This window comes from Equus przewalskii, chromosome 8, assembly GCF_037783145.1.
Source record: "Equus przewalskii isolate Varuska chromosome 8, EquPr2, whole genome shotgun sequence".
NCBI classification, from domain to species: Eukaryota; Metazoa; Chordata; class Mammalia; order Perissodactyla; family Equidae; genus Equus; species Equus przewalskii.
In genome coordinates this window covers 42,317,347-42,341,108 of record NC_091838.1, presented here as the reverse complement: position 1 = coordinate 42,341,108, position 23,762 = coordinate 42,317,347, and the positions used below count along the sequence as shown (strand labels likewise).

The following is a 23,762-nucleotide window of genomic DNA, read 5'->3' as shown; positions in this document are numbered from 1 at the left end:
GGAATCAAGTCTAAGACACAAACTATTTCCTACATCAGTCATTGGCAGAGGGGATAGGACTACCATGATTAGCTTGGACTAGTCATTTGGGGTTACATGAATGTCTGGAAGCCAACCACAATAATCCTTGTACCTTTCTTTCCCCTCTTTCCTTCTTTCTTTCTCCATTCCACCACCTTAATTAGTCATTGTCGTGGATATTCTTTTAAAGGCTTAACAAAATACATGCCAATATAAATATGTTTTCTCTCACTCTGGACCTGGCCACCCACTTCCAAAAAAAATTGTCCGTGAAAACCCTATGAATAGCAGTGGAGCATTGTCTGATATAGTTCCAGAATGTGAGAGGATGATGCAAAAAGACTGGGCAGGATTCCACTCTGCTATACACAGGGTTGCTAGGAATTGGAATCCATTAGACAGCACTAGCAGCAACAACTCTTTATGATGTGTCCAAAAATTTAGAACTGACTAGATGTGTTAAAAAATTAGTAAGCATTGGTCCAACCTGGGATTGACCTATTTAATTTTGAGAGAAGTGATCATTAAATTCCCTGACATTGTAAAATTCATGCTGTCTGTGTTAATGAAATAAGTGCATCTTTATTTACTTCTTACATTATTTATGTCTTTAGACAGCTTTTTCTAGTCTGTTATTTGAAACTTATCTGAAATTGTACTGTTCTACTATGTTGATGTATATATTCATTTGATATTATTATAATTATTGAAACATGCTAGTGTGTCTTTGAAAATTAATTAGCTAGAAGTTATTGAGTATGTAGTATATGCAGGATATATTAATCCATTACAGTCTGTGTCAACCTTTAGGATTAGTGAAGATCCCCATTTGATCTGATAACTTTGAAAGGTAATAATAATAGGTGCCATTCACTGAGTGTCTACTAAATGTCAGGCACTGTGCTGGGCACTTCACATACATTGTCTCTACTTTTCACTGTAATACCACTGGGAACTTATCTTCCTACTTTTATAAGTGAAAACATCCTGAATTTAACTTAAAGACCTTGTTCAAAGTCCACACAGTTATAATAATGTTAAGAATCACTAACAGTTACGGAACATTTATTGTGCTCTAGGCACTATTCTTAGGATATGGATTAACTCATTTGATTCTCACAAGCCTAGGAGCTACTATTATCTTCCTATTTTATGGGTAATAAAACTGGGTTAAGTAGCTTGCTCAGGGTTGCTCAGAGAGGAAGTGACGCGGGTGGCATTTGAAGCCAAGGAGTCAGACTCTAGAGCCTGTACTGAGCCACTATGCTGTACTAAATAGGCACTTAGTGCACAGTTAAAAATTTACGTGATTATTAATTTTTTTAACTTGATTTGGCTGTTCTTTCTCAGTTTTAGGGACTTTGCTTGTACACTTTACTACATGCATTACAGAGAGACCTGATATTATAAAACACAAACTTGACTTTCTCATCACTTTTATCTCTTTAGGTACTCCAGTTCAGAATGATCTCCAAGAATTTTTTGCATTAATTGATTTTGTAAATCCGGGGATATTAGGCCCTTTGTCATCTTATAGAAAAATATATGAAGAACCCATCATTCTATCGAGACAACCTTCTGCTTCTGAGGTATGATTTGCTTTAATAAGTAGGTTAAAAAAGAACAGTATGTCTGGGAAAATCATCTATGTCTTGGATATTATTTTAATTTAGGAAAAGTTAAGTTAATATAGTGAATTCTTTTTCTACAATCTTTCTACTCTTGCGTTCTTTATTTTAGAAAATGATTTCATAACTTTTTAAAAATTCATAAATAGGCTCTACACAGAGAATTATAAATGATAGTAAACATATAAAAATGTTCATCTTTACTGTTATTGGAAAAAGTAAACCAAAATAACCATGAAGTAACTTTGGTACTTTTCTACTGATGTTTTAGCCGGTTGGATTTACATAGTAATAGGAAGTGTAGATGAGAGTACTGTCCTCTACTGGTTGGAACGTAAATTGGTATGACTGGAGGATAGTTTGGCAATGTGCATCAAAAGCCTTAAAATTGTGTGTATCCTGTAGCCTGGCAATACCACTTTTAGGAATTTATTATAAAGAAATAATCATAGATGTGGCTAAAAATTTAGCTATAAAGGTATAAAGTTAGAAACAAACTAAAGGAAGTAAACAAACGAATTGGAAACAAGCAAACATATCTAAAGGTAGAAAATGGTTAAATTAGAATCTGCACTGAATCTAAGATACTGCCAATTTTAGGATGCACCATTATTTTATGTACCACTAAGGAAAACATGCTATCAGTTATAATTGTAAGAAGTCACTGATTGTAAAGCATCTTATTTCAGAGAAGTTAAAGTGTAAAAAAGTGTGTATCTCAGAATTAATAGGGTATGGTAATCAGTCAAACAATATTTATTGAGCATTTCCCATGAACCAGGAACTATACAAAATAATGGTTTATGCATATATTTAATAGCATAGAAAATGTTCATGATACATTATTTTAAAATAAAATCACATTCATGTATTTACCCAATACTTATGTGTTAAAAAGTGGGCCAAATGCAAAGTGCTAGATCCTGAGGAGTACAGTGATAAGCCACACTGGCTGGTTTCTTGTTCCTATGAAGCTTTATGGTTTGAGATCCTGTTTGTCTTACAAATAAACATAAAATATCAAATATATTTGCATATTTATGCAAAAAAAAAGACTTGGAAGATATACATAAAAGTCTGACAGCACTGATTGTTTCTGGTTGATTAAAGTTGGTTTTAATTTTCTTATTTTTGCCAAACTATATTTTCTGAATTTTTTTCAGTGAACCTATTTCTCTTGTAACAAAATTGAAAATAGTTTTAAAATATAATGGACATTTTCTTTGATTTATATAGAAATAAATGTGTGCATATGGGATTTATTTTAAGCTTCACTGTAAAGTTCTATATACTCAAAAGATTCTGTATAGAGAATTTAAACATATATTTCATTCATACTGTATTTTGACTTAAAAAATGTGCTATTACTTAATGAACAATGTGTAATGATTTTGAGAGAATCAGCAGTGCCTTGGGCCAGTAATTTCTTGTAGTTAAGTTTTAGGATCAGTAACTTGTCAAAATATTTTCTTCCAAGAATTTGCTAATTTATTAGTTGTTTGCTATTGATTTTAAGACTCTTTACCATTACAGTATTCACATAAAATCTTACTTCCAGAATAATTTAGTTTGTAGATTATTGATTTCTGATGCCTCTCAGTGGTGGCAATAGTGGCAAGGATTAGGAGACTGTGGCTTCACTTAATAAAATGATAACGCTGCACATCTAAAGAGATGATGGTTGGTTTTTCTATCCCAAACTTGTATTTCATTTCTTCTGTTAAAAAAAATAATCTGAAGGGAAGTAATTAGTAAATGGTGTTTCATTATAAAATGTTTAATGTTCATTTTAACTGCAAGTATTTTGGTCTGTAACACATTATTTTAAATCTGCTATTTTTCCATAGGAAGAAAAGGAATTAGGAGAGAGAAGAGCAGCTGAACTTACTTGCCTCACTGGACTCTTTATCCTTAGAAGAACCCAAGAAGTCATAAATAAATATCTTCCACCTAAAATAGAGAATGTAGTCTTTTGCCAACCAGCAGCACTACAGATTGAACTTTATCGAAAGCTGTTGAATTCTCGGGCTGTCAGGTTCTGTCTTCAAGGGCTGTTGGAAAATAGTCCTCATCTAATATGTATTGGAGCTCTTAAAAAACTGTGCAATCACCCCTGCCTTTTGTTCAACTCTATAAAGGTAAGTAGTGTGTGAGACTGTGTCAGGGATGTGAGCTGAGGGTTCTATGTCATATGAATGTAAGAGGACAGATTGGACTAATCCATGGGGTTGCATTTGTGGGTTTTCCAAAAGCTGTGCAGCCTCTGAGTATGGCTGTGGTATAGAGCTTGTTCAGACTTCTCCTTGTTCTTCAGAGCATGTCCGCATTCTCAGAGCTGAACTAGGGAGGAAGTGTGTTTGAGGCTCTGCCTTCTAGAGTTTATGCCCTGTGCCCTTCAGTACCCTGTCTAATACTTTATTGTGGTCTCCCTTCCTATTTTATACTAATATAACCAGTCAGTTTTGTTTGTTTGGTGCTAACAGATACAAAATTTACCATTAAAAAATAATTTATTTTTTCCTTATTATAAAAAAAAATATGATTGTTGTATGAAACTTATAAAACTCAGAAAATCACAAAGAAGAACATAAAAATAATCTACTGGTTAAAATGACAATTGGTATGACTGGAAGATAGTTTGGCAATGTGTATCAAAAGCCTTAAAATTTGGTGTATCTTGTGGCCTGGCAATACCATTTTTAGGAATTTATTATAAATAAATAAAGCTCTCCAGCCAGGGAAACCCACATTTTGGTATTAATAATAATAATCTTAGCTAACACTTACTGAGCACTGAGCATGTGCCAAAAACTAAGTACTTTTCTAGTATTATTTTATTTATTCTTCACAAAATTGTGTGGAATTATTACTGTCCCCATTTTTGGTGAGCAAACAGGGGCTCAGAGATATGCAGATTTAATCCTTTTCTCGAGAAACTTAATTTTAATGATGCTATCCTTATTATTTTAAATTCTACTGTTTTTTTCACTGAATAAGTTGTGAACATTTTCCCAAATTAGATACCTTCTACAAGTATAATTTTTAATGGCTATGTAGTTGAGCTGACCATTTGGATATTTAATGTATACAAGGCAGTTTGGAGTATAGTGAGAGTTTGCTGTTTTGGAGTTGAAACTGGATGTCTGTCCCTGCTCTACTACTTTCTAGTTCTTTAACTAAAGGCAAGTTTAACCATGGTCAAGTTACATCTGTGAGCCTTAGTTTTCTTAACTGAAAAGCAGAGACAATAGTAACTTCCTGATAATGCTATTGTGGCAATTTGATGAAATAGTATAGAAAGAACCTAGCAGAATGCCTGGCTATGAAAGTTGCACAGTAACTATTAAGGTAACTATTAATAAGGGTGAGTTATCCCCAACTCACCCTTAACAATTTTTATTCTTTTATTTTTTTTTTCTTTAAACAGTAGAATCATAATTTGCAAACAAAACAAAAGGAAACCTGTGGGTGCAACATTATGCTTGAGATCATTAATTATATACTTTGAGATGGAGTGTTCTACCAAAATTATCCACGTTTATCCTACAATGGATTATATTTAACATCATTTATCATAGGAGAAGTCAGCTTTCTGTAACTGCAGTAGACAGGATTATTACAACTTATTAAGCAACTTTTTAAGAAACAGATTCTATATACAGTGATAAAAATTAAACCCGTGGGGCATGATGCCCAGCAAAAAATAGAAGCCAAAAGTTCTTCCATAAAAGGAAGAACTTATGATGGCCCAGAACGCACCAGTTAACTAGTAATAGATATAGGATATTACAAACTTCAAATAGGGTGCATAGTTTGCAATCTGAGACTTATTCAGTAAAGCCTTTCCTCTAACATCATAACATATAAGGAGCAGTATAGAATGGCTGAAAGTAGCCTTCTAAATGTGGAAGTAAACTTCAAACAATGGTTTATAAATGTGTTCTATTGAAACTGGATTGTTCCCCAAGTTCAATCAAGGTGATGGACTTTTCTTCAGGAAATATGAAGGGAATGTAACCAATAAAAATATCCCAACTCATAACCAAAGGGTACTGGGCTGCATAGAGTTAGAGAAGAGACTGCCCTGACTAACTGATATGAGAAGTATAAAATCTCTGCTATGGAGGTGGTGCATCAGGTTGTCTCAGCATAAAGATGTTATTTATTATTTGATTCTTTTTTTATTTTGAGGAAGATTAGCCCTGAGCTAACATCTGCCACCAATCCTTCTCTTTTTGCTGAGGAAGACTGACCCTAAGCTAACATCTGTGCCCATCTTCCTCCACCTTATATGTGGGATGCCTACCACAGCATGACTTGATAAGCGGTGTGTAGGTCTGCACCTGGGACCCAAACTGGCAAACCCCCGGCCACGGAAGTGGAATGTATGAACTTAACCACCGTGCCACCGGGCTAGCCCCTTCTTTGAGTCTTAGTTAGGAGTACACGTTAAAATCTTCTGGGAAGCTTTTACAACTACATTTGTCCAGGCCTCAACACATATGGACTGATTCAAAATCTATGAGATTAGAACTCAGGCATGAGGATTTTGGAAAACTTTTGCAAGTGATTCTGATTACGTGTTCCTAGCTAAGAACACGTGCATTAAGATCACTCATCTCCCTTGTATTTTAATTTAATATTCACCAAACAACTTTCTGCTAATGATTTGGCTTCCCCTATGGACCTTCTTTCATAGGACAGAATGTGTAGACCAATTGGTTTAAATAGGCCGGTCTCATTTATGGGCTGATTTATATTCTGATTTATTCAGTCTCTTAATTTGGTTAGTATGATTCATTTCCCTAGAGCTTAGGCATATTCAAGTTTCCGAACATGAAAAGCTGTGGACTAGTCTATGGTCCTGTGATGACCTCGCCAAGGTGTAGGCATTTTAGGAAACCTAACCTGAAGCAGCCAACAACCATCTCTTTCCCCTTGTATATCCCAGTGATATAAATATCTTAGGATTCTAAGTATTTTTAATAAAGTGATTTTACCCAAATATTGCAATATTTTGGGAATAAGCCAAATTAAAATTAGTACTTTGTGTCCAGCATTTTTCACTGCATGATTCACTGCCCTTAAGATGTTTCTAGTATAATTAAAGAAGGAATACAACACACATGCAAACATTAAGGAAGTATAAAAAGTATATAATTAATGGCTCAATTAAATAAAATCAAAGCTTACATGTTAACCATAAAAGTTAAGACTCAATGCCAACAAAAAAGGAGCTATGAATAATCAGGTAGAACTTGCATTGGGTCCTCAAGTATTTATAGGATTGGGATAATTGAGCAAAAAAATGAGGAAGCATTCCAGGCAAGGGAAGTAGGTTGAACAAAGTTTCAAAAAAAGTAATAAATCTTGTAAATGTGGGAGAGAGCGAGGAGACCTGCCAGTTCCAGAAATTTAACCTAAAAAATGATGTAGTCATTAATAAATGTAATCTCTAGTTATGTGTTCACATGTTAGCTAGGCAGTTTCGGAGGGGAATTTCACAAGTGGTGATAATCTCCTTGGAATAAAATCATTCTACAAACTATTGGTAAAATAAACAAGAAATATTGCTGTAAGAATAAATTTCTGTTAACTTGTTGGCAGAATTGTTCCTTCTTGCAGAAGAAATTGGTAAGATTGAGTGAACTGTTGTGCTTGTTTTTGAGTATCACCTGGGAGGTGCTTGTGAAGCCCACAAATCAGGAGAGAAAAGTAATAGCAGGAAGGGAAGGAGAGAAGAAGAGAGAAAAAGAGGTATCAGTGACGGTAAATCTCAGGGTTCTGGAGAGGATAGATTTGGTAGCGCTGTTTGCCCTCTATTTTCTTTGCAAAGCCCCTCCCCCACAGTTACGCGGGGGCTGTAGGGTGAGCTAGCAGGCATTAGGAAACTGCCTTAGGACTGCTCTGTAATTAACTCAGTAGGATGCGTGCTACTTTTATCAAAAATGACCAAAATGCGACCTATAAAGATTTACATAAAATTATGTTGGGTTTTTCAGGTAGCTATTAATCTTCACTTTTCCCCCCATAATTTTAGCATTTTTTTCTACCAGTTAAAAAAACAAACATAAACCAGTATTAACAATCATCCTTTTGAATAGGAAAAAGAATGCAGCTCAACTTGGGATAAAAATGAAGAAAGAAGTCTATATGAGGGCTTGATAAATGTGTTCCCTGCTGATTACAACCCATTCATGTTTACTGAGGAAGAGTCAGGCAAACTACAGGTGCTGTCAAAGCTCTTAGCGGTCATCCGAGAACTGTGTCCTGCTGAAAAGTAAGAGGTCAATTTAATAAACTGCTTAGAAGTGCTCATGGAATTTTGGCTTAGATTGTGTCCTTAGTCCTTCTCCCCCTTTTTAAAAAAAGATATTAAAAATAAGTTGTTTTCTTCTTTGGGGGCATGGTCAGCTCCCGTATTTTGTAAACTTATCAACGGTGTCTGTAAGTTTTTATTTAAGAAAAACTGAATGTAAAGTAAATACATATATTAAAAAAAACCCTAGGAATGTCTTTTGATATGTAACACTCAGCTTGTTTCTTAATCTCTTTCAGAATCCTTTCTTCTTTTCCTGTCCCTTAAATGTTGATACTCCTGAGGGTTTTCTCTTTAGCCTCCTTCTCACTCTTCAAGCCCTTCCTGGGTTAGCTCTACTCCCCATAGTTTCAACTATCATCCATATAGTTTTGATTCCAAATCTGCATCTCTAAGTCCAACCCTCTCTTCTAGTTTCCATATCTTTCTTTCTAACTGTTTAACAGGCATCTAAATCTATCTTGATGTCCTATTGGACTTTAGCCTTCACATGTCCCAAACCAGCTACATCATTTTGCCATTGCAAGCCTCATCCTTTTTTATTCCTTGGCTCAATGAATAGTACCATAATGCAAGCAAAAAACCCTCATCATTCTAGACTCACTTTTCTCCTTCACTTCCCCAACATCATCGGTCACTAAATTCTATTGATTTTATTTCTTAATCTCAAGAGTCCATTTCCTTGTTGGTACGAAGATTTTTGTTTTGATTCTTGCAATTACTGAGTGGGTTATGGTGGTCTCCTATAAACTACTCCCTTCTTACTTCAACTCCATTGCATATCAACATTGCCCTAAATTATATTTCTAAAATATAAATGTGAACATCACTCCTTTTCATAAAAATTATTCAATTTTGTTGTCTTGCAGAAATTTCTAAACTTGTTGGCATGTTGAGCAAGACTCCTCAATACCTTCTCTTCCAGCCTCATCTCTCACCAATTTCTCACACTTACCATGTGGTCCAATCATAGCAAACTACCTGCAGAACCTGTAATTTGCTCTACTTTTCACCCTCTGCTCCTACATGTTGTAGGTTTCTATGGCTAGTTTACCTCCACGTTTCATTCTTCTGGCCAACTTTTTCTCTTCATAAAGACTTAGCTCAAATGCTTTCTCCTCTTGGAAGCTCTTGGCCTTAGATTGAGTAGTTAGATGCCCCTCTTCTGTACTCCCTTAGCATCCTGATACCTTTGAGCTCTTCTCACATGATGTTGTAGTCATTGGTTCTTTATATGTCAGTACCTATAGTGCAGGGACTGTGTCTTAATTATCTTTTTAGGAGTTATTCAAACTTTGTTTATGAATTACGGCAAAAATACATAGAAAAGATTGCAAAATAATAGTTACATTTAATTGCCAAGAAATCTTAACCTCTTTGGAGCATTTATAATATCATTTGACTTGTGCAAATTTTTAGATTTATTTTTCCTATCAATGAAGTGACTAAAACAAGGAAGCTTTCTGTGAAATGTTTTGATTAAAATGTTTTATTAGATAATATTTGATATGTACAAAAGAACATGTATAATATATATATATGCAGGTGGTAATCGGGTTTGATTTTAAAAAGGGTAAAGTTTTACTTAGACTTTTATTTGTACCCTTTATAAAAAAATTGTTTTATTGAGGTTATGATAGTTTACAACATTGTGAAATTTCAGGTGTACATTATTATTAGTCAGTCACCATATATATGTGCCCCTTTACCCCTTATGCCCACCCCCAACCCCCTCCCCCTATGGTAACCACTAATCTGTCCTCTTTGTCCACGTGGTTATCTTCCACATATGAGTGAAATCATGTGGTATTTGCACTTTTTTAAACTGGATCCTTTTTTCCCCTCTTCTCTGAGCAGAGATAGGTGGTGGTTGTTGGGCAAGGAATAACGAGTGAACAGGGTTTTAGAGGAAATGAGAATTGGGAAGGTATGAAAATTTATCTTTGGAGGTGTCCTAGGGGAAAGTTTCCCTCTTGTGGAGGTAAGAAAGGAATGGTGAGGAAAAATATAGTTTGGGAGTAGGGGTTAGGATGGAGTCATTTTGACTGCTTGTGAGTCCTTAAGAAAACTGAATCCTGCCTTGGCCCATGAAAGAAGAAACAGCACTTCCATCAGTGGCACATACTGGGTGTTCTCTTGCTTCACATTATCTGGAGAGATGGCCCTTTTAAAAAAAACTACAGTAACATACATATAACATAAATTTACCACCTTAATTATTTCTAAGTGTATTTTTCAGTAGTGTTAGGTTCATTTACATTGTTGTGCAACCCATCTCCAGAATTCTTTTCATCTTGTGAAACTGAACTATACCTATTAAATAACAACTCCCCATTCCTGCCTCCCCCCAGCCCCTGGCAACCACCCTTCTACTTTCTGTCTCTATGAATCTGACTACCCTAGGCACCTCATGTAAGTGGAATCATATAGTATTTTGTCTTTTTGAGATTAGCTTATTTCACTTAGCATAATGTTCTCAAGGTTCATTCATGTCTTAGCATATGCTGGACTTTCCTTGCTTTTTAAGGCTGAATAATACTCCATTGTATGTATATATCACATTTTGTTTACCCATTCATCTGTCAGTGGACAGCTGGGTTGCTTCCACCTTTTGGCTATTGTGAATAATGCTGCTGTGAACATGGGTTTACCAATTTATCTTTGAGACCTTGCTTTCAGTTCTTTTGGGTATATATCTAGAAGTAGAATTGTTAGATCATATGGTAATTCTCTTTTTAATGTTTTGAGAAGCCAGCATACTGTTTTTCATAGCGGCTGCACCAATTTATATTCCCACCAACAGTGCGAAAGCGTTCCAATTTATGCACATCCTTGCCAACATTGTTATTTTCTCGTTTGTTTTTTTTTGATTGTAGCCGTCCTAATGAGAGTGATTTTGTGGTTTTGATTTGCATTTCCCTAATGACTAGTGATGTTGGGCATCTTTTGATATACTTGTTGGCCATTTGTATATTTTCTTTGGAGAAATGTCTATTCAAGTCCTTTGCCCATCTTTTAAATTGGACTATTTTTTTGTTGTTGTTGAGTTGTGGCGTTTTTTTTATATGGCCATGTGGGTGTAAAGACCAAGTTTTCTAGGGCTGAGCTGCCTATGCACAAGTATTCTCCTAAACCTTTAAAAATATGTATCTAAAAGTTACTCACAATGTTTGACTTCAGGGATAGTATTACTGTCTACACTTGAACTATGGTGTTATCATTAACTAGAGCCAAATAGTTACATTTTAGGTCTACAGGCAGAACTCTTCTAGCATATACTGTGCTTTTGTGCATATTAAGATAATTAGAACTGAGTGGAGGCATATCTGAGAACTCCTGACTTGTTCAGCAGGTGGCCCTTTTATTTTTAAAAAGAATACTTAAAAAAAAAAAATTCCTCTTCCCTCCTGGTTGTTGCATTCGTGTACTAGGCTTCATGGCTTGGTGAGCAAAGTTCCTGCTGGATTCCAACCCCCGTGCATCCCTTGGTTGGACACTCTTGTGCTGGGTGGTACTTGCACTCTACTATATGTGGCAGGCTTACCTACAGATTTCAACTGCTTTAGGGGACACTCTAATGACCACAAAAATAATAGCCTTGTTTCAAAATGGTATGGGGGGGGGGGGCGGGGAAGAGCTCTAGACCTCTAAAAAGGGATTGTCCAAGACTCCTTACCAAGACGGTCACCTATCCCATCGATCTACATCTAGCCTTACAAGAACTTCTTGGAGAAAAATATTCCAAAGCCAGATTTCCTTCAGTCCAGTAAAGTTGTATCAGACAAACTGTGTTTAGATAGTGTTATTTATCCCCATAATAGTGTAGAGAAAGGAAGGGAAAACTGATTGAAATACTAGTATAGGTGTTGTAGTAGATTGCAAAAATGGTGTTAAATTCTTTCCCTCCCTATATCGATGTTTGTTTGTGGTGTAACTTTGAGTGGGTCTCCCACTCTGACTCTGAGCTCAGACACATGACTTGCATTGGCCTGTGAGATGTTGGCAAATATGGCACAAAAAGAGGCTTGAAAAGCTCTTGTGCAGTGGGGCTTGTCCTCACCCATGGTTCCTGGAAACTTCCTGTCACCATGTGAATAAGCCAGGGCTAGCCTGGTAGAGGATGAGAGACCACGTGGAGCAGAGACAAGGCCTCCCAGCTAGGGCCCCTCACTAGACCAGCCTGTCCCCAGTTGACCTGGCAGCTAACCCCAGATGCTTGAGTCAGCCCCGCCATGAGCAGCAGAGGAACCTCCTAGTTGATCCCAGCCCAAATTGCCAATCTGTGGAGCTAAATATAAAATAAATGGCGGGGCTGGCCCCGTGGCCGAGTGGTTAAGTTTGTGCGCTCCACTGCAGGCGGCCCAGTGTTTCATTGGTTCGAATCCTGGGCGCGGACATGGAACTGCTTATCAAACCACGCTGAGGCAGCGTCCCACATGCCACAACTAGGAGGACCCACAGCTAAGAATATGCAACTATGTACTGGGAGGCTTTGGGGAGAAAAAGGAAAAAATAAAGTAAAATCTTTGGAAAAAAAATAAATAAATGGCTGTTGTTTTAAGCCACTGAGTTTTGTTTGGGGTAGTTTGTTGTATAGCAAAAGGTAATTGATACAGGAATACAAATATAAATTTTGGGGGGATTATCCTTACCTCATTAGCATAGATAATTAAGAAAATTATAACTGTTAAAATTGCTTTATTTTAAAAATTACTAGTGCTAATAATTATCCCACTAGCTATAAAATTTATAGGAAATATTCTTCATCTATTTTTTATTTTTTACTTAATTATAAAACTTTAGCTATTATAATAAATATTGGTTTTAGTTTTTACCTTATATTATTGTTTATAGTTTTATTTTTTTTAAGTGTTAAAAGGCTTATTATAAGACAGCAGTCCATGGTTCCATCTCTCCCCCTTTGTGTCGTGTTTCTCAGAGTCAATCACCGGATTGCCAGATCATGTGCTTATACTGCTATCTCTTGTCTCATCTATGTTTTCAACTCTCAAATATCTGTTTAGTTCTTCTTTTTATTTTACTTAGGTCATAATAGTTTATGACATTGAGAAATTTCAGTTGTACATTATTATTTGTCTGTCACCATATATATGTGCCTCTTTATCCCTCATGCTGACCTCCCAACTCCTTTCCCCTCTGGTAACCACTAATTTGATCTCTTTGTCCATGTATTTGTTTATCTTCCATGTATGAGTGAAATCATATCGTGTTTGTATTTCTCTGTGTGGCTTAACTCGCTTAACATAGTACCCTCAAGTTCCATCCATGTCATTGCAAATAGGATGATTTTGTCTTTTTTATGGCTGAGTAATATTCCATTGTATATATATACACCATATCTTCCTTATCTACTCATCAGTCCATGGGCACTTGGGTTGCTTCCATGTCTTGGCTATTGTGAATAATGCTGCACTGAACATAGGGATGCATGAGTCTCTTTGACTTGTTGATTTCAGGTTCTTTGGATAAATACACAGTAGTGGAATAGCTGGGTCATAAGGTATTTCTATTTTTAATTTTTTGAGAAATCTCCTTACTGTTTTCCATAGTGGCTGCACCAGTTTGCATTCTTGCCAGCAGTGTATGAGGGTTTCGTTTTCTCCACATCCTCTCCAACGTTTGTTATATTTTGTCTTAGTGATTATAGCCATTCTCATGGGTGTAAGGTGATATCTTAGGGTAGTTTTGATTTGCTTTTCCTTGATGATTACTCATCTTGAGCATCTTTTCATGTGGCTGTTAGGCATCTGTATATCTTCTTTGGAAAAATGTCTGTTCATATCCTCTGTCCATTTTTTGATCAGGTTGTTTGTTTTTTTGTTCAGTTGTGTGAGTTGGAAATTAACCCCTTGTCGGATGTATGATTTACAAATATTTTCTCCAAGTTGGTAAGTTGTCTTTTTGTTTTGTTCATAGTTTGCTTTGCCTTGCAGAAGCTCTTTAGTCTGATGAAGTCCCATTTGTTTATTTTTTCTTCCCTTGTCTGAGTAGACATAGTATTTGAAAAGATCCTTCTAAGAATGATGTCAAAGAGTGTACTGCCTATATTTTCTTATAGAAATTTCATAGTTTCATGTCTTACCTTCAAGTCTTTAATCTATTTTGAGTTAATTTTTGCGTATGGCAAAAGATAATGATCTTCTTGCACTCTTTTGCATGTGGCTGTCCAGTTTTCCCAATACGATTTATTGAGGAGACTTTCTTTTCTCCATTGTATGTTCTTGGCTCCTTTGTTGAAGATTACCTGTCTGTTGATGTGTGGTTTTATTTCTGGGCTTTCATTTCTGTTCCATTGATCTGTGCAGCTGTTTTTATACCAGAACCATGCTGCTTTGATTACTATAGCTTTGTAGTACATTTTGAAGTCAGGAATTGTGATGCCTCCAAGTCTTGTTCTTTTTTCTCAGTATTGCTTTAGCTATTTGGGGTCTTTTGTTGCCCCATATGAGTTTTAGGATTCTTTGTTCTATTTCTGTGAAGAATGTCATTGGGATTTTGATTGGGATTGCATTGAATCTGTAGATTGCTTTAGGAAGTATGGACATTTTAACTATAGTTATTCTTCCAACCCATGTGTGTGGAATATCTTTCCATTTCCTTATGTCATCATCGATTTCTTTTAATAGTGTCTTATAGTTTTCATTGTATAGGTCTTTCACTTCCTTGGTTAAATTTATTCTTGGATATTTTATTCTTTTTATTGTGGTTGTAAATGGGATTGTATCCTTGAGTTCTCTTTCTGTTAGCTCATTATCAGAGTATAGAAGTGCCACTGATTTTTGTAAGTTGATTTTGTACCTTGCAACTCTGCTGTAGTTGTTGATTATTTCTAACAGTTTTCCAATGGATACTTTAGGGTTTTCTCTATATAAAATCATGTTGTCTGCAAGTAGCAAGAGTTTTACTTCTTCCTTTCCAATTTGGATACCTTTTATTTCTTTTTCCTGCCTAATTGCTCTGGCCAAAACCTCCAGTACTATGTTGAATAAGAGTGGTGAGAGTGGACACCCTTGTCTTGTTCCTGTTCTGAGAAGGATGGCTTTCAGTTTTTCCCCATTGAGTATGATGTTGGCTGTGGTTTATCATATATCGCCTTTATTATGTTGGGGTACTTTCCTTCCATGCCCATTTTCTTGATAGTTTTTATCATAAATGGATGTTGAATCTTGTCAAATGCTTTCTCAGCATGTATTGAGATGATCATGTGATTTTTATTCCTCATTTTCTTAATGTGGTATATCACATTGATTGATTTGTGGATGTTGAACCATCCGTGTGTCTCTGGGATAAAACCCACTTGATCATGGTGTGTGATCCTTTTGATGGATTGCTGTATTTGGTTTGCCAATATTTTGTTGAGGATTTTTGCATCTGCATTCAGCAGCGATATTGGCCTGTAGTTTTCCTTCTTTGTGTTGTCCTTGTCTGGTTTTGGGATCAGGGTAATGTTGACCTCGTAGAATGTGTTAGGAAGTGCTCCATCTTCCTCAATTTTCTGGAATAGTTTGAGAAGGATAGGTACTATGTCTTCTTTGAATGTTTGGTACAATTCTCCAGAGAAGCCATCTGGTCCTGGACTTTTATTCTTTGGGAGATTTTTGATTAATGTCTCCCAATCTGTTCTGATTCTCTATTTCTTCTTGGCTCAGTTTTGGGAGGTTGTATGAGTCTAAGAATTTATCCATTTCTTCTAGATTGTCCACTTTGTTGGCATATAGTTTTTCATAGTATTTTTTCATAATCCTTTTTATTTCTGTGGTATCTGTTGTAATTTCTTCTCTTTCATTTTTAATTTTGTTTATTTGAGCCTTCTCTCTTTTTTTCTTAGTGAGTCTGGCTAAATATTTGCCAATTTTGTTTATCTTCTTAAAGAACCAGCTCTTAGTTTCATTGATCCTTTCTACTGTTTTTTTTTGTTTGTTTCAATTTCGTTTATTTCTGATCTAATTTTATTATTGCTTTCCTTCTGTTGACTTTGGGCTTTGTTTCTTCTTTTTCTAGTTCTGTTAGGTGTAGTTTAAGATTGCCTATTTGAGACTTTTCTTGTTTGTTAAGATGGGCCTGTATTGCTCTGAATTTACCTCTTAGGACCACTTTTGCTGTGTCCCAAATGAGTTGGTATGGTGTGTTTTCATTTTCTTTTATTTATTTAATCTTTAAATTTTTTATTTTATTTCACTTTTTAAAGTAATTTTATTGGGATTGTAATGGTTTATAATATTGTGTAATTTTAGGTGTACATTATTGTTTATCAATTGCTGAATACTCTTCATCGTGCTCACCCCCAGTAGTCTAATTTTCATCCGTCACCATACATATGTGCCCCTTTGACCCTTTCTCCCACCCCCCAACCCCCTTCCCTTCTGGTAACCACTAGTCTATTCTCTTTATCCACATATTTGTTATCTTCCATATATGAGTGAAGTCATGTGGTATTTGTCTTAATCTCTCTGGCTTATTTTGCCTAACATCACACCCTCCAGGTCCATCCATGTCATTGCAAGTGGGACAATTTTGTCCTTTTTTATGTATTCCATTGTATGTATATTGCCACATCTTCTTTATCCATTCATCCCCAGAAGGGCACTTGGGTTGTTTCCACATCCTGGCTATTGTGAATTGTGCTGCTATGAACATAAGGGTGCATAAATCTCTTTGGATCATTGATTTCAAGTTCTTTGGATAGATACCCAGTAGTGGGATAGCTGGATCCTATGGTATTTCTATTTTTAACTTTTTGAGAAATCTCCATACTGTTCTGCATAGTGGCTGCACAAGTTTGCACTCCAACCAGCAGTGTACGAGAGTTCCCTTCTCTCCACATCCTCTCCAACACTTATTGTTTCCTATCTTGTTAAATATAGCTGTTCTGACCAGAGTGAGGTGATATCTCATTATAGTTTTGATTTGCATTTCTCTGATAGTTAATGATGTTGAACATCTTTTCATGTGCCTATTCGCCATCTGTATATTTTCTTTGGAGAAATCTCTGTTCAGATCTTTTGTCCATTTTTTAATTGGGTTGTTGGTTTTTTTGTTGTTGAGACATATGAGTTCTTTGTATATTTTGGATATTAACACCTTATCTGATATATGGTTTGCAAATATCTTCTCACAATTGTTAGATTGTCTTTTTGTTTTGTGGATGGTTTCCTTTGCTGTGCAGAAGCTTTTTAGTTTGATGTAGTCCCATTTGTTTATTTCTTCTATCCTTTCCCTTGCCTGGTCAGACATTGTATTTGAAAAAAATGCTGCTAAGGCTGATGTCAAAGAGCATAGTGCCTATGTTTTCTTCCAGAAGTTTCATGGTTTCAGGTCTTACATTCAAGTCTTTGATCCATTTTGAGTTTATTTTTGTGCATGGTGTAAGATAATGGTCTACTTTCATTCTTTTGCATGTGGCTGTCCAGTTTTCCCAACACCATTTATTGAAGAGACTCCTTTCTCTATTGTATGCTCTTGGCTCCATTGTCAAAAATTAGCTGTCCATATATCTGTGGGTTTATTTCTGGGCTTTCGATTCTGTTCCACTGATCTGTGTGTCTGTTTTTGTGCCAGGACCATGCTGTTTTGGTTACTTTTGATTTTGAAATTAGGGAGTGTGATACCTCCAGCTTTGTTCTTTTTCCTCAGGATTCCTTTGGCTATTTGGGGTCTTTTATTGTTCCATATAAATTTTAGGATTCTTTGTTCTATTTCTGTGAAAAATTGTTGTTGGAACTTTGATAGGGATTGCATTGAATCTGTAGATTGCTTTAGGAAGTATGGACGTTTTAACTATGATAATTCTTCCAGTCCAAGAGCACGGAATATCTTTCCATTTCTTTGTGTCTTCTTCAGTTTCTTTCAACAGTGTTTTATAGTTTTTGGTGTACAGATCTTTTACCTTTTGGTTAAGTTTATTCCTACGTATTTTATTCTTTTTGTTACAATTGTAAATGGGATTGTATTCTTAATTTCTCTTTCTGCTACTTCATTGTTATTGTATAGAAACGCAACTAATTTTTGTATATTGATTTTGCATCCTGCAACTTGACTGTATTTGTTTACTATTTCTAAAAGTTTTTTAGTGGATTCTTTAGGGTTTTCTTTGTGTAAAATCATGTTATCTGCAAATAGTGACAGTGTCACTTCTTTTCCAATTTGGATCCCTTTTATTTCTTTTTCTTGCCTGATTGCTCTGGCAAGGACTTCCAATACTATGTTAAATAAGAGCGTTGAAAATGGACATCCTTGTTCACTTTATTCTTAGAGGGATAGCTTTCAGTTTTGCTCCACTGAGAATGATATTGTCTGTGGGTTTGTCACATATGGTCTTTATTATGTTGAGGTATTTTTCTTTTATACCCATTTTATTTAGAGTTTTTATCATAAATGATTGCTGTATCTTGTCAAATGCTTTCTCTGCATTCATTGAGATGATCATGTGATTTTTATTTTATTATTTTATTTTTATTCTTCATTTTGTTAATGTGATGTATCACGTTGATTGATTTGCAGATGTCGAACCATCCCTGCGTCCTTGGATTAAATCCCACTTGATCATGGTGTATGATCTTTTCAATGTATTGTTGTATTTGATTTGCTAGTATTTTGTAGAGGATTTTAGCGATCTATATTGAGTTTATAGTCTCTTTAGATAGACCTCTTTCTAAAAGCTCTACTCTTTTACTCTCCTCTTCCCACATTTTATGTTTTTGAAATCATATCTAATCTCTTATTTTGTGTGTTTCTATCCATTACCCTCTTAACGTTGAAATAGGTAATTTTAGTACTTTTGTCTTTTAACCTTCATAATGTCTTCATAGGTGGTTTATCTGCTACCTTTACTGTATTTTTCCCTTTATCAATGGTTTTATTGCCTTTTTTTTTTTTTTAAGAATTTTCTTATCCCTATTTGTGATCTTCTCTTTCCCACTTAAATAAGTCCCTTCAGCATTTCTTGTAGAACTCGTTTCTTGGTGATAAACTCCTTTAATTTTTGCTTGTCTGGGAAACTCTTTATCTCTCCATTCTGAATGATAACCTTGCTGGATAGAGTAGTCTTGGCTGTAGGTTTTTTCCTTTAAGCACTTTAAATAAGTCATGCCAGTCTCTTCTAGCCTGTAGAGTTTTGGCTGAGAAGTCCACTGATAGCCTTATGGCTTATTCAGTTTTCAGTTCCCTATCTGGGGTAATTTTTCCAAGAATAGCTGTAACCTGGTTGTGTTCATGGGAGGAGGTGAATTCAGAGCCTGCCTATGCTGCCATCTTGACAAGATCTCTATTTTCATTTTCATTTGTCTCCAGATATTCTTTGATTTCTCCTTTAATTTCTTCAATGACCCACTGGCTGTTCAGTAGCATATTGTTTAGTCTCCACATCTTTGTCACTTTTCCAGCTTTTCTCTTGTAGTTGATTACTGGTTTCATAGCATCATGCTTGGAAAAGATGCTTGATATGATTTCAATCTTCTTAAATTTATTGAGGCTTGCCTTGTGTCCCAACATGTGTTCTATCTTCGAGAATGTTCTGTGTGCACTTGAGAAGAATGTGTATTTTATTGATTTTTGATGGAGTGTTATATATATATATCTATTAAGTCCATCTGGTCTAGTTTTTCATTTAGTTCCACTATTTCCTTGTTGACTTTCTATCTGGTTGATCTAACCATTGTTGAAAGTGAGGTGTTAAGGTCCCCTACTATTATTGTGTTGCTGTTAATGTTTCCTTTTAGGTCAATTAATAGTTGCTTTATGTACTTCAGTGCTCCTGTGTTAGGTGCATATATATCTATAAGTGTTATGTCCTCTTGGTGGAGTGTCCCTTTTATCATTATATACTGCCCCTCTTAGTCTCTCATTGTCTTTTTTATCTTGAAGTCTGCTTTGTCTGATTTAAGTATGACAACACCTGATTTCTTTTGTTTGCCATTAACTTGGAATATCATCTTTCATCCCTTCACTCTAGGCCTGTGTTTGTCTTTAGAGTTGAGGTGTGTTTGCTGGAGGCAGCATATTGTTGGGCCTTGTTTTTAAATCCATCTAGCCGCTCTGTGTCTTTTGATTGGAGAATTCAATCCATTTACATTTAGAGTGATTATTGGTATGTGAGGGCTCAATGCTGCCATTTTATTACTTGTTTTCTGCTTGTTCTATATTTCCCTTTTTTCTCATCTGATGAATTTCTGGCTGCCAATTCAGTTTTGTGGCTCTATGATGATTTTCTCATTATTTATCACTTGTGTCTCTGTTCTGATTTTTTGTTTAGTGGTTACCATGTGGTTTGTATAAAAGATCTCATAGATGAGATAGTCCATTTCCTGATAGCCTGTTATTCCCTTAGTCTAAGCCAGTTCCATCCTTTTCCTCGTCCCCTTCTAAGTTGTTGTTGTCACAACTTATTACATTTTGTGTTGTGAGTTAGTAGTTAAAATGAAGTGATTGTATTTATTTTTGATGTTTGCCTTCCCTTTATCATTAGAATTATGATTAAGAGTTTGCTAATCTCTCCTGATAGTGAGTTACAATTTTTTGATTTTGCTGCATATTTATCTCCTGCCTCAAGGCTCTGTAACCCCTTTCTTCTTTTTTCTTTTTTTCAGGTACGAGGGCCTTCTTGATCATATCTTGTAGGGGGAGTCTTGTGGCAATGAACTCCCTCAGCTTTTGTTTGTCTGGGAAAGTTTTTATTTCTCCATCATATCTGAAGGATATTTTCACTGGATAGAGCATTCTTGGCTGAAAGTTTTTGTCTTTCAGAATTTTGAATATGTTATTCCACCCTCTCCTAGCCTGTAAGGTTTCTGCTGAAAAATCCACTGGAAGCCTGATAGTGATTCCTTCATAGGTTATTTTTTTCTGCCTTGCTGTCCTTAATATTGTCTCTTTGTCATTGACTTTTGCTGGTTTTACTAATATCTGCCTTGGAGAAGTTCTTTTTACATTGATGTAGTTAGGAGTTCTATTGGCTTTATTTACATGTAATTCCAGCTCCTTACCCAGGTGTCAGAAGTTCTCAGCTATTATTTCTTTGAACAAGCTTTCTGTGTCTTTCTCCCTCACTTCTCCCTCTTGAATACCTATAATCCTTATGTTGCATTTCCTAATTGAGTTGAATATTTCTCAGAGAATTTCTTCATCTTTTTTAAAAAAGTCTTAGTTCTCTCACCTCCTCCATCTGAAACATTTCTGTATTCCTGTCATCTACATTGCTAATTCTATCCTCCGTAATATCAGCTGTGTTATTTAAGGACTCCAAATTTTTCTTTATCTTTTCCATTGTGTTTTTCATCATCAGCATTTCTGATTGGTTTTTCTTTATAGTTTTAATCTCTTTTGTGAAGAATTCCCTCTGTTCATTAATTTTGTTCCCTATTTCATTGAACTGTCTTTCTGACTTCCCTTGTCACTCATTGAGTTTTTTTATGATAGCTATTTCTAATTCTCTGTTGTTTATATTATAGATTCCTGTGCCTTCAAGAGTGATTTCTGAGTGTTTGTCTTTTTCTTTCTGGTCTGGATTATTAATATATTTCTTCTTACTACTTGATGGAATGAATTTGTGCCATTGCATAGTGATAGTATCTGGTTTCAGGTTCCACCAACTGCCATGAGTTGGGGGCCAGGAGCTGTATATTCTGAGCCCACCATGATCTCTGTCAGCTGTGCCTGTCCAAGCCTAGGTCACTCCTTGGGACCACAGCAGTCCTATGGGCTTTCCCACTGAACGGGAAAACAATTATGCAGGGGCTCAGGGCTGCCACTGCCTGCTCCCACAGTCCCGCTGTGACATGCTCCCCCCTTTGGGGCTGAAGTAGTACAATGGGCATTCGCGGCAGCCGGAAGCTCGTTTGCTTGGGTGTGCAGATCTGCCACTGTTTCCTCCTAGGTTGCACCAGCTGTTGTGCTTTGTGGATGGGTCCTCTCCACTGGTTCCAAGCCAGAGCCACTCCTGTGACCACAGGGACTGTGGGCTCTGCCATTGGATGAGAGAGAGAGGGAGAGAGAGAGAGAGAGAGAGCAATCACATGGGGACTCAGGGCTGCTGCTGCCTGCTCCCTTAGTCCGGCCAAGTTGCATACCCCCCTTTGGGGTCACAACAGTACTATGGGCATTTGTGACATCTTGGAGCTCATTTGCCTGGGTGAGCAGAACTGCCACTGTCTGCTCCTAGGTTGCACCAGCCATTGTGTTTGGTGCATGGGGCCTCCCTACTGGATCCACGCCTTATCTGCTCCCTGTGGACTGCATGGCACTGTGGGCTCTCCCACCTGATGGGGAAGCGATCACATATGGGCTCAGGTCTGCAGTCACCTGTTCCTGCAGTTGCGCTGAGTTGTGCTCCCACCCTGGGGGCTGCAAGGGTGCTATGAGTGTTCCAGCTGAGAGAGCAGTCCCGTGCATGTACAGGGCTGCCTGGGGGCCGGAGAGTGCTCACCTATCTCTACCATCTCCCCAGGGGTTAGTCCATCCACCTTCAGATGTATAGCTGTGCAAGTCTCTCAGGCGTTCTGATTTGTTGTGTGAGTATCCTCTCCTGATCAATGAATGTCCGTTTAGTTGTAGTTTGAAGTGGAGGAGACAAAGGGAACAGCTCACTCTGCCATGTTATTGACGTCACTCCTGCTTGATTCTTATTTTATCATTTCTATCTTTTTGTTCATATTCTCATTTTGTTCATATATCATTTCCCCAATTTTCTTCAATTCTTTGTCCATGTTTTCCTTTAGCTCTTTGAGCGTGTTTAAGACAGTTGTTTTATACTTTTTCTCATAAGCCTGTGCTTTTTTCCCGGACAGTGTCTGGAGATTTATTTTATTCCTTTGTATGGGCCCTATTTTCCTCTTTGTTTATATGCCTTATGATCCATCTTTTGTTGACACTTGGGCATTTGGTAAACTGGCCATCTCTCCTAATGTTTTCAGAGACTGGCTCTGTGTGTGGAAGACCTTCACTAATCTGCCTGGATTGATGGCTTAAGGCCTGTTCCAGGCATACGTCTTCCCCGGGCATGTGCATGTGCTTTTTCCTAATTCCTCTGTATACCTGGCTGCTTTTAAATTTATTAATTCCCCTAAGAGCCTCACCCCTGTTTCTTGTAGGTCCTTATTTTTCCTTTTGTATTCCTCAATCAATCAAAGCCTGATGGTCTGTAGTCCCCTGTGTTTTTCACTAGCCATGCCCACTGCTTCCTGTGTCTGCGCCTAGCCTGAGATCCCTGCTGCTTTCAGTCATCTGAACTCTGAGTTAGATGTCACAGAGACCAATCCCTCAGGTAGCCTACAGATAGGTTAGATCTTGTAAATTCGGTTCTTTCTGGTTCACCAAAGGGAACAGTGGATCAGGCTACCACATTCTCCAAACCAAGCCACACTGGGAGAGGGTAGGACCAGGGTGAGTAAAAGCACCATGAAATTTCCTATTGTTTTAATGTGGCTTTTTCTTGATTGAGCATTTGCTTGTTTGCTAAATCTTTGACTAATTTCCAGAGCTCCTATAAGTTATTTTAGTCAGTTGTCAGTTGATTATTCAATGTTTCCATAGTGGACCTGGCGCTTTCTAGTCCATCTTGTTGACATCACTCATCTCATCCATTTTTGACATTATCTAATGACTTTCTTTTATGATTCATGAGAACTTAGCACTCTTCTATCTCCCCTCACTTTCCATCCTTCCAAGAGAGTTACACTGAATTCTGGTTAAATTAATATTTAATACTTCTGTTATTATGACAAATTGTTGTCCACTGCTAAGTCAGATATCTTGCCATGATTACATTTCCTTTCTTGAAC

At 36.6% G+C, this 23,762-nt stretch overlaps 1 protein-coding gene across 5 annotated transcripts in view; it reads left to right on the top strand.

The window, feature by feature from the left end:
• The window catches only part of RAD54B (RAD54 homolog B), a 127,303-nt gene that overhangs the window by 78,076 nt on the left and 25,465 nt on the right, over positions 1 to 23,762 (top strand). For all 5 annotated transcript variants that reach the window (XM_070630667.1, XM_070630668.1, XM_070630664.1 and 2 more), the window contains 3 exons: positions 1,471 to 1,610; positions 3,497 to 3,787; positions 7,754 to 7,929. In XM_070630667.1, coding sequence (XP_070486768.1) covers positions 1,471 to 1,610; positions 3,497 to 3,787; positions 7,754 to 7,929 — 607 coding nt within the window. The remainder of the gene's footprint in view (positions 1 to 1,470; positions 1,611 to 3,496; positions 3,788 to 7,753; positions 7,930 to 23,762) is intronic.